The following is a 12133-nucleotide window of genomic DNA, read 5'->3' on the forward strand; positions in this document are numbered from 1 at the left end:
GACTATAATGACAGATTGCCAAAATATAGTGTAGTTTTAGTTTTTTACATTTCTTCACACTACTTTTACTCTCTGTGTACAACTTCAAGCCAGGAACTAAGTTTAGCTGCGAGAGCCAGGGAAGCCACTCACCAACAACAGTGACCTCCTCCCAGCTCTTATCTTCTGTTATGACATCGCTCATCCATCCTCCCCATGAAGTGAAGGTCCTGCATTATCAAGTGGACACAAATCTTTATTTTTAGTGTTCCAATACACAGATACACATTTTTATTTATGATGAAGAAACCCAACTGTTCTTAAACTGAAGCCTCATTGCTACACCTGCAGCTGCACATTCAAAATAGTTAGTTTTAACTCCAATTGCTTTCCACCATCACGATGGAACTATCGTGATGTTCCTCCTGTTACCTCTCATGCTATGTGTGATGTGGTATCTTTGTAAAACATCTGTCTCATCTGTCATGTTTCCACTACAGTGTAGTAAGTCATGTGGTGTGGGCCACAGACAGCGAGCTTTGCAGTGCGGGGACCACAACCAGCAGGAGGTCCACGAGATGTACTGTGTGAAGCAGATCCGACCTCCACACATAGAGAGCTGCAACACCCAGGCCTGTGAACTCATCTGGATCACAGGGGACTGGACTGAGGTGAGAGCCAGAGATGGCATGTGTCCTCCACAGGTTTTTGTAGTCCCTCTAGTCTAAAAGCTTTGAGATCTTAACCGTCAAGTGTAAAATTTGATTCCTCAAAGGGACCGCTCAGGTAAGGGGCCATCTTTGAATCCAGTTACGCGGAAATGACATGTCAACCGAGATTCCTGCGAGGAATACCATTGGTATTTCATGCCATTTGATTTATCCTTTCCTCCAGTGCTCGGCCAGCTGTGGCCAGGGCTACCGCCAGCGTCTGATCTCCTGCAGCGAGGTCCATATGGAGACTGACAACTATGAGTACGGCCATCAGTCTTTGTCCAACTGCCCCGGGACCCCTCCTGAGAGCTACATGCCTTGTAATCTGGACCCGTGCCTGCCTCCACAGGAGTGGAGGGTTGGAATCTGGGGAGAGGTGAGTGAAGTCATGCATCTAAATGTCGTCCAGTCATTTATCAATATTTCATAAATTCCTAAAAGAAAACTAGAGTTTTTCAGTTTTGAAGACTTATTTTTGACAAAAACAAATCATTGTATCTTTCTCTGAATTTAAATTGGTATAATCTAGTAAATTACTGAACAGCAAATGCAAACATTGCAGGCTTTTAATCTGATTAAAGATATTCATTTATGTTTAATTTAATTTATCTAGTATGCACAATATTTGTGTACATGGATTTGCATAAATTAAGCTAGTTTACCTGGCATCAGTGTCCACCCTGGGTCAAAAACAAATCAGTCTTGAAATGGCAAAAATGGACACACAATTTCTAGAGAGATAGACACTTTGGGCAACCTGTCATCCACAAGCTTTTCTTTGACCCTGCCATGTTGCTCCTCCCTTCCAGTGTCCAGTGAGCTGTGGTGACGCAGTCATGGAGAGGACGGTGCAGTGCCTTTCTGCAGATGGTCAGGAAAGCAGTCGGTGTTCTCCTGACGCAAAGCCAGAAGCCAGAAAAGTCTGCAGAAATCCAAACTGTGAGTACTGCGAAAAAACTGCTGCTCTTTAACAAAGGTCATGGCTATTGTGGGGGGGTTACGTACAGGCCAAGTGAATTTGTCTCAGATTTCAGTATTAGATATTTTCTCGACTCGATCCGTTCATCTGTGAGATTCGGCCTTTAGTGAAATATTTATGATCTTGAGAAAACATCAAAGATTTACTGTCCAGTTTGTTTACCTCCCCGCAGTGGGATGGGGCATCAGAGAGGATTTTTCGTTTTCCTTTGATTCGATGCGATCTGCCACACTTGATTTAACTGCTGCAATGTGTGTGTGCATGCGTGCACGTGTGTATAGTACAATCTGAATGCCTGCTCTTCGTTTAATCTTTGTTTAATACGCTAGTGTGCTTATTTCTTTGGTTTGTGTCTTCAAGGCCGTTTGCCTTCCAGCTGTCAGGAGGTCCAGAGCATGAACCAGCTCCTCCCAGACAGAGAACACTTTCTCAATGTTCAAGGAAAAGCACTTAAGGTATTTGATCTTGTTGACTCACAAATAAATAAATGATAAAAGGCAGTGGTTGGATGTAACAAAGTACATCTACTCTAAATTTTCATTTTTACTACATATATCACCATATCTGTACTCTGTTAACAGTATATTTCCTACTTTTGAAAGTAGTTAGCACTGTCGCCTTACAGCAAGAAGGTTCCCTGTTTGAATCCCGATTTGGCTGGGTTCTTTCTGTGTGGAGTTTGCATGTTCTTCCTATATGTCGGTCTGGGTTTTCTCAGAATTCTCTGGCTTCGTTACATACAGTAGTGCAAGACATATAGATGGTGCTAAGGTCAAATGGAGACTCTTTATTTAGGCGAGCTGTCCTGGGTGTATCCCACTTCTTGCCCAATGACAGCTGGGATTGGCTGGAGCTACCCCTGCGACCCTAAAAAAAGATAAGCGCTATAGATGGATTTTTTAAAGAAATAAATAACGAGAGGGGAATCATTCCACTTATCCAATCACAATGGGGCTGTAACAGTAGACCCCGCCTCTTGCAGCAGCAGCATGAAGTGGTACTCTGTTACATTTGGGAAAAGGTTACACTCACGTTTAATATTTTAATTCAACTTTAAAGTAAACTTACTAAAAGTACCATATAAACCTTAAACAGTTGATATGAATGTGGTACTTTTACTTCACTTGTGTAAGTGCCACCTCTGAGGTGATCAGGGTCGAGGGAGAGTTTATAAGAAGGTCTTTGTGCCCGCTCTCTTGACTTAGACACACTGTGTCTGCAGTACAAAAACAAAGTGCCTCAAATTCATCTCCCCAGTCTGTGTTGTTGAAACACTGTTGGTTCAGCAGTTTGGTCCCAAGGTGGCAAACAGATGCAGCAGGTCTCATAAAGCACAGTCAGTGGAAAGTTTTTCACTGTCATTAAAGTGACTTTAAAACTCAGGGTCGGTTTTACTGTGGGTTTTTTGTAAGCTTGTAATTGCCATCTTCTATCCTACTGCGTTTCCCCACATTCTCACAAACAGTGCAGCTCTTCTTGTCCTAATATACACTTCCTCTACTTTTTCTCTCACCTCTATCCCTTCCTCTCTGCTTCCACACCTCCTTCCCCTGTCCACCTGTTTCTTCTCCTCAGGTATACTGTGCAGGAATGCAGACAGAGTCTCCTCAGGAATACATCACCTTGATGATGGGAGAAGGGGAGAATTTTTCAGAGATCTTTGGCTTCAGGTAAACTCTTAAACTTACAGGATAACAATGAGAGCAGCCTGATTCAACACAGAAATCCCAGTGACTCTTGACTATGGAGTTTCCCTTTTTATTCCAAAGCAAGGGTCTTTCATTTTGAGAGCATTATTTAAAAAAAAAAAAAAACGCCACTCTCTCTAACAACTTCCGCTCAAGTGATAAAATATAAAGAAAAAATGGATCTTAATGTCCAGTAATTTTGAGCTTTTTATAACTAACAGAATATTTGTGTACATATGTAGATGTTGATGTTCTCACTGGTTTGAGAAGTTGCCTTTGTTTTCTGCTGCCTTAATGTGTCAGCTAGTTACCACTGGGTGGCATGGGCCTGCAGTTTTTAGCATTTTGGTCAAAATACTCTGTCACAGTCCAAAGACATGCAGTTTGGGATTAAATTCACTGTAGTCATGGATGGTTGCTTGTCTTTTTATGTTGGTCTTTTGATTGGCTGACGACCTGTCCTGTGTGTACCTCACCTCTCTGTCAGTGTCAACCGGGATTGGCCCCAGCCTCCCATTGGACCCTCAGTGGATGAGTGTATACACAGTGGATGGATTGATAATTAACTTAATTTTGCCCATTAACAAGCACTAAAATCAGATATCATGAAAACACAAGGATCCTTTGTTTGTTTGTCGTCTTGCCACGCTGCTCCCATAGATGAACACATGAAAGCCAAGCATATGATCGTGGGTGTATTGCTTTGAACGAAAATATGACGTAGCCAGTTAAACTTTTTAAAAAGTACGATGTCCCATTACAATACAATAATCATTTTAGTTCCTTGATTTGACACGTTGGTGAGTCATCACTCCTAAGGATGCTTCATTAAGTGAAGTGCATACGCCCACAATGACCCGGTGAGGATTTCATTGGTCAGACTCATATCTGGCACTCTATTGGTTTATGTTGGAGAATTTTTACAGGGTCATTGCACAAAGAATTTCAGATGAGAAATCTGAGAGCAGAAGTTTTGCGAGGGAACAGAAGCAGCCAGAGAGCGAGAAGAAGGGCTCAAACTGATTCATCCATTCGTGGTGCGGCAGTGTATCTGAGCAGAGCAAATCTGCACGCGAGCACGGCCTATTGGAGACAGGGCAGGGATTTGAGGAAACGCATTATAAAATCTCAACGTGAAATGAAGAAATAATGCTCTCAAAATGAAAGATCAGGCTCTTGGCAGTGGTTTGCCTGTAAATGATGAAATTCCATGGAAGTGTAAAGTTGATATCTGTGTGTGTGTGTGTGTGTGTGTGTGTGTGTGTTTCCCAGGCTGAATGACCCCACCCAGTGCCCAGCAAATGGCTCCAGAAGAGCAGACTGCGACTGCCGAAGAGATTACACCAATGCTGGCATCACCACCTTTTCCAAAGTTCGCCTGGACATCAATAAGATGAACATCATCAGTAAGTGGCCCATACACACACACACACACACACACACACACACACACACAAATGCCAGAGCATCCTGTGCCTATGTTAACTTTACATTACTCTCCAATAAGAACTTCCTCTGCCATTTAATTATGTCTGTGCTCATGAGGGTTAATGGGATCAAGATGTCTTCCAGGTTTATTTAAGCCGCACACAATTACAAGGCTTGAGGGGATTAGGCTAAACTGCTCTAAGTAGATGGAATTATACTGATATTACCATCAAACTGACCCAAACCGAGGCCAGATTCACTGCTGGTGACTTGGTTATTATTGCAGGTGTAAGCCATCACCGTGCGAGGTCACCGAAGGTCTTAGAGCAACAAATTTCAAGATGATAATTTCCCAGAATGTTTTGATTTGATTAGTCTGTTGTTTTATCTTATTAGCTACAGACTGGAAGTTTGCGTTCACCCGTGAAGGCAAGAGAGTTCCATTCGCTACAGCTGGAGACTGCTACAGCGCCGCCCGTTGTCCACAGGTGGGCATGACAACAGCTGTTAGTTATATGCTGAGGGGGAAACTTGTCATAGCAGGAAAGTACAAGTAATAACACTGATGATGGCTCAGATTTTCTAAGTGTCTTATAAGACCTTAAACTGAGCAAAAATACATTGAACAGATTTGTAACTTACATATTGTCCAGATGTTATTGCCGTGAACTACGATTGTACTTTCCTTTTTTACGGAAACCACCCCCTTCAAAGTGCATTGTCATTGCTAAATTTCATGTTTTATATTTAATAGCTTTGTTCTAATCTCATCTCAACTCTTTCATTTTCTTTTCATGCTTTTACAACAATCTAAAAGAATGATTTGAATTGATCATATTCCCTCTCTCCATCCTTTAACGCTTTTCCCTTCTTTCCGCTGCTCACAGTAAGTCAGTCAATTGAAAGTTGATCAAAACGTTGACTTAGTCGTTTCCTCTTCTTAGTCAGATCTTTAAATACATTTCTGTGTGAATCCTTAGTCATATTCCTTCTGCGTCTGTCTCCCTCCTCTTTAGGGTCAGTTCAGGATCAACCTCTCAGGAACAGGTTTGAAGGTGGCTGACGACACCTCGTGGATCTCACAGGGCAACTACGCAGTGACTGACGTACGGAAATCACAGGTACTGGCAGCTCGGGACACACATATTCTGTGCAAACTTGATTTTATAATCCTTCACTTTTCTTCAGCACTTCTTTTAAGTGCTCTCTTCCATATTCCCTGTTTGTGTCTCTTTGCTGCTCTGAGATCTCCTCCCTCCCTCCCCTCTCCCTCCTCTCTGCATGACCTCCTGGCTTCAGGGCTCCTGGCGGGCAAAGTCCCAAGCGAGTTATGTATTCCCAACCTCTCCTCATAAACTCGCTGAGAGGGGACCTTTATTGGGCAGCTGCTCCCTCAAGTGCACACCCTCCACCCTCTGCTCTTGAAATGGAGATCAAGCCAGAGAGGGATTTTTTTGGCGAGGCGCATAACAGGAGAAAGAGAAGAAGCCAAAAAGTGTTCACAGCCTGATATCCACAGCCGGCCGGCCTCTCTCCATGCACTCGAGGCTTTTTAAATAGAGCCAGGTTGTGACAGTGGGACGGGGGGAGAGCACTAGAGGAGATCAGAAGAACCACTTGCTGTGCTCTGTCGCTTTCATGTCGTGGGATAGGGGTTTTTGCAGTCCTCGTCTGATGCAATTTCCTTTATGGCTCCTAGAGGCTTGCATGGGGCTGCACATTATGCTGCATGCAAATTGTGCAAGTGATTAATTAGCATGTGTTTCCCTGCTTGTTGCTGAGGGGGGCCACCCAAATCACACCTAATGACGAGCTGTGAGCTGGGCCTCAGTTTCTCTTTGTAAGTCTTAGGTAAAAGGAAAAGCTCATTTCAGTACAGCCAAAACAATCCTGTCCAGACACATTTCAAAGAGACAACTTGTAACATAACCCCGCGCCGGCGCTGTCAAGACTATTTTCTTCACAGAACTGACCTCTGTAACTCTGACAGATTGGTATATTGAGTATGGGAAAATATTGATTAGTCACAGGACAAAGACAAAACAACAAAAAGAAAGAAAGCTGTGATCCTGTAAAATCTGTGTCACCATCACACTATTACAAAACCTACTAATCCTAAAACACAACATCAAATTTTTATAATTTTATGTAATTCCTCTTGTACCCACAGGATGGTAGCAGAGTGTCAGGAATGTGTGGAGGCTACTGTGGTAAATGTACACCGTCCTCTGGCTCCAGTCTGCCTGTAACCATGGAGACGACCTAATGCTATCACACAGGTTTGAGATTTATTTAAAATATACATTTAATATGACACTTTTTATTAAAGTTAAGCAAAGAGTTTAGAACCACAGTCAAGATTCAGGACTAAAAGCTGCTGTAACTTCAAAAACAAACAAGACTTGTTCAGGTTTTCACAACCAAGCAAACACACACACACACACACACACACACACACACACACACACACACACAGACACATACACACAGATATCAGAATGATTTTAATGTTCATACATGATTGGCTTTTACTAGAGGTTGAGTGATTGCACATCTGTCAAACTTTCTGTTTATATATAAATGTGTGTGCATCAATAACAATATCACAAGTGTACGATCTCACTATTTGAAAGTGAAAAAAAATCCTCATCTGGATCGACACCAAAAAAGTAAAGGTGACCTTGCTTGGGTCTCACCAATCTGCAAAATTTCATAGAAATCACTTTTCGTGTAATCCTGCACACACAGATGAAAACATAAGCTCCTTTGTGCAGGTAAAGATCTTCTCTGCAGCTCTGTTCAGTGAATCCACAGATTTTCTTTGTCAGAGTTTCATGTTGCAGTGCAGGATCATGAGCAGTAACTGAGTGCTAACGCTGTTTGCATCATGATTTCCTTCCAGCATCTATTCTCATTCATCTCAGCTGCAGTCCTCTCCAGGTGTGCCTCTTGTCCACACCCCCCGTCTCTGTGGTGCTACAGTCCACTCACAGCTCAAACCCGTCCTTCATGCGACCTCTGTTACGCCCACGTGTGTATAATGTAAATTAATCAGGTGTAAGTACTGTACATAGCGGGATCAAAATGTCTTATTTATTGTACTCTCCATTTATTTTTGTATCGTAATGTTTAATTTAACAGTTTTGTTGTCAATACTGAACACAGCACACTTGCCACTCAGAAGATTTTGTTTTTTATTTGCCACACATGTGCCTTCCATGTTGGATGTTGGACTTTGCAGTCCCGTCGTTACTCCACTGTGTCACCGCCATATGCTCCTTTCTGGACCAGTTTAATAAGTTGTGTTTGATCCAATGATGTTGTGATTATAATGGTGTGCAGTCCTGGTGTTTATATGCAGCGAGGTGTCTCTAATCAGTGGGGCTCTTTTCTATCAACCTCCAAGCTTTCCGGATTACAGGTGCTAGAATCCTGTGCTACACTGGGTTGTATAAGAAGCTCCTTAAAAAGACGTTATTGTCAGTGATGTTTTTTTTCTACGAATGTCTCATTTAGTCAGATGTTACCAGTCGAGAGGTCCTTCCTGTCTCAAGTGTGCTTTTATCAGCTGTCATTCCAGCTATGTAATTCTTACCTCAGTAAACCTCGGCTGTGTTTGTAGCCTATCACAATCAAACCCGCTGGAATGTGCGCGTCCGTGTCTGTCCAGCTGTTTACCGCAGCTGCAGGTCCTCGTCCTGTCAGATCGGAGACGGGGCTTTTTTAGGATCAGCTGTGATAATAACACTGCAGGAAAAAGCCAGGTGTTACTTCCATGACTCCAACACCTGCATTCGTAAAATACGCTCATACTGTTAAAAGTCCCTCTGGGAATAAAGTCAGTTCATTTTCTTTTAAGTTAGTAGAAAACATTAGGTGAAATAGTTTGATACACAAACAGTGCTTTCTCTGAAATATGATCCATACATCAGCATTAATACTGTATGTGTTCAGGTGTTGGAAGATCTCCATTTCAGTGCCGTAGGAAGACACTAGATATAAACATGTGTGCACGTGTGTCTGTACCTTTTCCAGTACAAACACTGACCTTGTCAGGACCAGTAGATGTCATGGGGACCAAAGTGTGGTCCTAATGAGACAAATGTTATTTTCTGAGCTCCTGGTTAAGGTTGGAGGGAAGATGTGAATTGGTCACAATGAATGGAAGTCAATGCAGACTCCTAAAAATGATAATAATGTGTGTCCTTGGAAGTGCACATGCAATGAGTGGGGTTAGGATTTACAGCTCACATCTAGAGAAGTTTACCCATACACAAGCATACTGACACGTAACAAACACACACACACATCTTTAAAGGAATCGTAGAGATTACGCTGCCAGACTTCAGAGAGCCCCTGAATTCCTCTGCGTATATCTCAGGTGGTGTGCAGTGACCAGGGAGAGCTATTAGCCTCTTAGCTTTTTACCGAGGGCAGGTTATCTTATCTGGAGCAGCTTGAAAGAATTCAGAAAACAAAGACTTCACCTCGGGCCGATTCAAATTCCGGTATAGATGCTCCGTAGATTTAATGCACTGGTCCGACCCTGGAGACACCCTTCACACTGCTGAGCTCCCAGGCCCCCGCAGCATCGCGTGGGTCCAGATGCTGCCTGGAGACCAGCTCATGTACCTCACATTCTCCTCTTTCCATTTGAAATCTGTCCAAACTGTACATATGAACAGGCTCCTGTCATGGACCTGTTGTTGTGACAATATCAGGGTACTTTTTATTTGGTGTATGTATGTTTTTGCATCTTTTAACCAGTTTAATGCAGTTTCTTGATTTGTATTCTTAAAGAGACACAAGCAGAAATTATTCTTTGCATTCTGTAAGCCGTAGTGTTGGATAGAGTAGATATGTAGAGTACATTTTACATGTACGGCTGATGAAGAAGCCATATTTTATTAACTTCAGCCAAAGGGAATTTCACACAATTTTAATCTGCAACTTTACACATGTTGAACAATGTCTAACAGCGCTGCGGAAGTTGTGTGTCTTCAAAAAGGCACTTCACTTATTGTGAATGTCAGTTCAGTCCACAGAGTTCTCAGGTGTCACACAGTCAATGAAGGGATTATGATGTGATATTTATGTGTATTTATCTTATGTTACATATTTGCCACGTGTTTATCAGGTAACTGAACATGTATGTTTGAAGTGTCTTTGCATACACTTATTTTATATGCAGTATTTATTTAACCTTTTTTCTATGTGAATGTACATAAATGATTATGAATTACCATGCAGTATTATTGCCATAAAACGAACTGTCTGGCAACACACCAACTATTTGTGAATACATTTATTTATATGTTCTGTACGTCTCATCTGCATAAACTTTATTAGCAAGTTTTGGTGCTGCCATATAAAAAAGCATGATAAATGATCTTGTGAAGTCGATAATGAGAAGAAAATAAAAACGCCTGCCCTGGTCGTCTGTCTGTTTCTCACACGTCTATACAGGTTGAACTCCAGTTTGTCCTTGACGTATCATTCAGCAGTAGACCGGCTGTAAAAATCTTGGATTACCAATATCATATCCTCGCTCTTATTTAGTGCTTCCACCTAATTATGATTGCCCTCCTTCCACCATCATAACAGTCTTGTTTCTGACCTGACAGATGTGTTTTATGGAGCGAATCTCTCGTCTCGTAAAGATGAATTATTAGACCATCTACATGTTGACAGCATTGCTCTTTCAATAAAGCTCACAGCTGAGCAGATCTCAGTAGGGGAAGAGCGTTGTTTCGTTGCCAGATCGATGAAGTTTTCCCAAACTTGTGGAGCATGATCTGTATTTCATGTTGTTTCTTGTCATCTCAGGTAAAACCTGCAAGGCAGCAGGAGCCAACTAGACATTTAGGGACTGACTGAAATGTCTGTCAACACCTTGAGTAAGGTGCTGTTTATAAAGTAGCTGTTACACAGGGGATGAGTGTGAAAAGACGGATGGCTGGAAGGGGGGTTGAGACAGGAGCTTTCAACAGCTCCAGAAACTTAAGAGTGTAATTCACAAAAATCCAGGGGGTCAGTTTGTCAGTTTCTTTTCTCTTTTCTTTCTGGCACTCTGTGAGATATCCCCTCTGTTGACAAATGACAGCAGGTTTTTATAACACAAGATATTTCAAATAATAAGAATGACAGAGCTACAGGAAATCCTTTCTGAGCAGATGCAGCCAGAATGTTATCTCAAGCTAGGCCTTGCTGCTCATAAATAGTTGCATTGCTATTGAAAGTTTTCATGAATTCCCCCGACCATGCTGAATATAGATTAAACATTTCACAACCTGGAATTCAGATCACTGTGGTTTTCAAAGTAAAATACTGAATTTCTGTATGCGTTCTGTAGAATTTTGGATCTGGTAATTCTGGGATAGCATATCAGAATTATGAGGTGTGGAGTACGAGATAAGGTCTCCATTTGTGTTTCTTTGAAGAATGCAGGCGGTTCAGTCTCACAAACCGGCAGATCAATTGCTAATAACATTCAAATCTTTATGGCCTTCATCTGCTTCCATCCACATGCATGTATTTAAAACTTGAAATAAACACGTGTAAATGTATCCATAAGTTACACAGCAGATATGTATGAACCCAACAGGTTCTGTTGTGGCTGATTGAAGAAGATGAGAGGCTCATGCACTTTTGAAGTCTTTGGGTTTGCGTATGAATATGATCGATATTTGACACCACTCCTCGGAACACTTGCTCTACAAGGTAATACAGGAGATATCAGATTCCTCCAATGTTTTGAAAAATGGCAAATGTACATTTTAGTGATGAAAGCTACAAACAAACACATGGATGTGTTCATTCAAAACCCCGGCAGTCTACTTCTCTGCGTGTCTGTATCCTGGTGAGTACAGTGAGTACAGTACTGGGACTTTCCCACAAAGATTAGAGCAGTGATCTAAGCAGCCTCAGGTTGTACTAGATGTTCCTGACACCTCAGAGAGTCACGTCCACCACCTCACAGGCAACTGCCCATTGAACCGAGAGTCAGCCCTGGCTGACTTCTGTGAGTCAAAAGTTCACCGGCAAGATATTTGAGATAATGCGAAGGAAAATGGGCAGGATTAAAATCCTGGATAAAGCTTTTATGAAGAGAGTTTTTTTTTCTACAGTTTCCAATCCGCTCTTTGCATGAACACTCACAGCTGACTGCGACCTATGACCAAAATAATAATTTTTCCTGGATTCCAACTGTATTCTGCATTGCTTCTGGAAATTACACACAAGCTGTGTTTGATTCTACCAACAGTGTTTAGACACTTAATGAAGGTAGTTTGAAGTCTCGTGTCCCCAGAGTCAGCTCGTCTCCCCATCACTACCATCATCATTCC

The 12133-nt window shown here is 42.0% G+C and overlaps 1 protein-coding gene across 1 annotated transcript in view; it reads left to right on the forward strand.

The window, feature by feature from the left end:
- LOC133961866 (A disintegrin and metalloproteinase with thrombospondin motifs 9-like) overlaps positions 1-10210 on the forward strand; it is a 45483-nt gene extending 35273 nt beyond the window's left edge. The window contains exons 31-40 of the mRNA XM_062397236.1: positions 480-650; positions 874-1068; positions 1502-1631; positions 2032-2126; positions 3247-3341; positions 4632-4765; positions 5184-5275; positions 5804-5908; positions 6958-7066; positions 7690-10210. Of these exons, the coding sequence (XP_062253220.1) occupies positions 480-650; positions 874-1068; positions 1502-1631; positions 2032-2126; positions 3247-3341; positions 4632-4765; positions 5184-5275; positions 5804-5908; positions 6958-7053 (1113 nt within the window). The 3' untranslated portion in view covers positions 7054-7066; positions 7690-10210. The remainder of the gene's footprint in view (positions 1-479; positions 651-873; positions 1069-1501; positions 1632-2031; positions 2127-3246; positions 3342-4631; positions 4766-5183; positions 5276-5803; positions 5909-6957; positions 7067-7689) is intronic.
- Positions 10211-12133: the final 1923 nt, after the last annotated feature.

The sequence above is a fragment of the Platichthys flesus genome, chromosome 2, assembly GCF_949316205.1.
Source record: "Platichthys flesus chromosome 2, fPlaFle2.1, whole genome shotgun sequence".
Classification (NCBI taxonomy): domain Eukaryota; kingdom Metazoa; phylum Chordata; class Actinopteri; order Pleuronectiformes; family Pleuronectidae; genus Platichthys; species Platichthys flesus.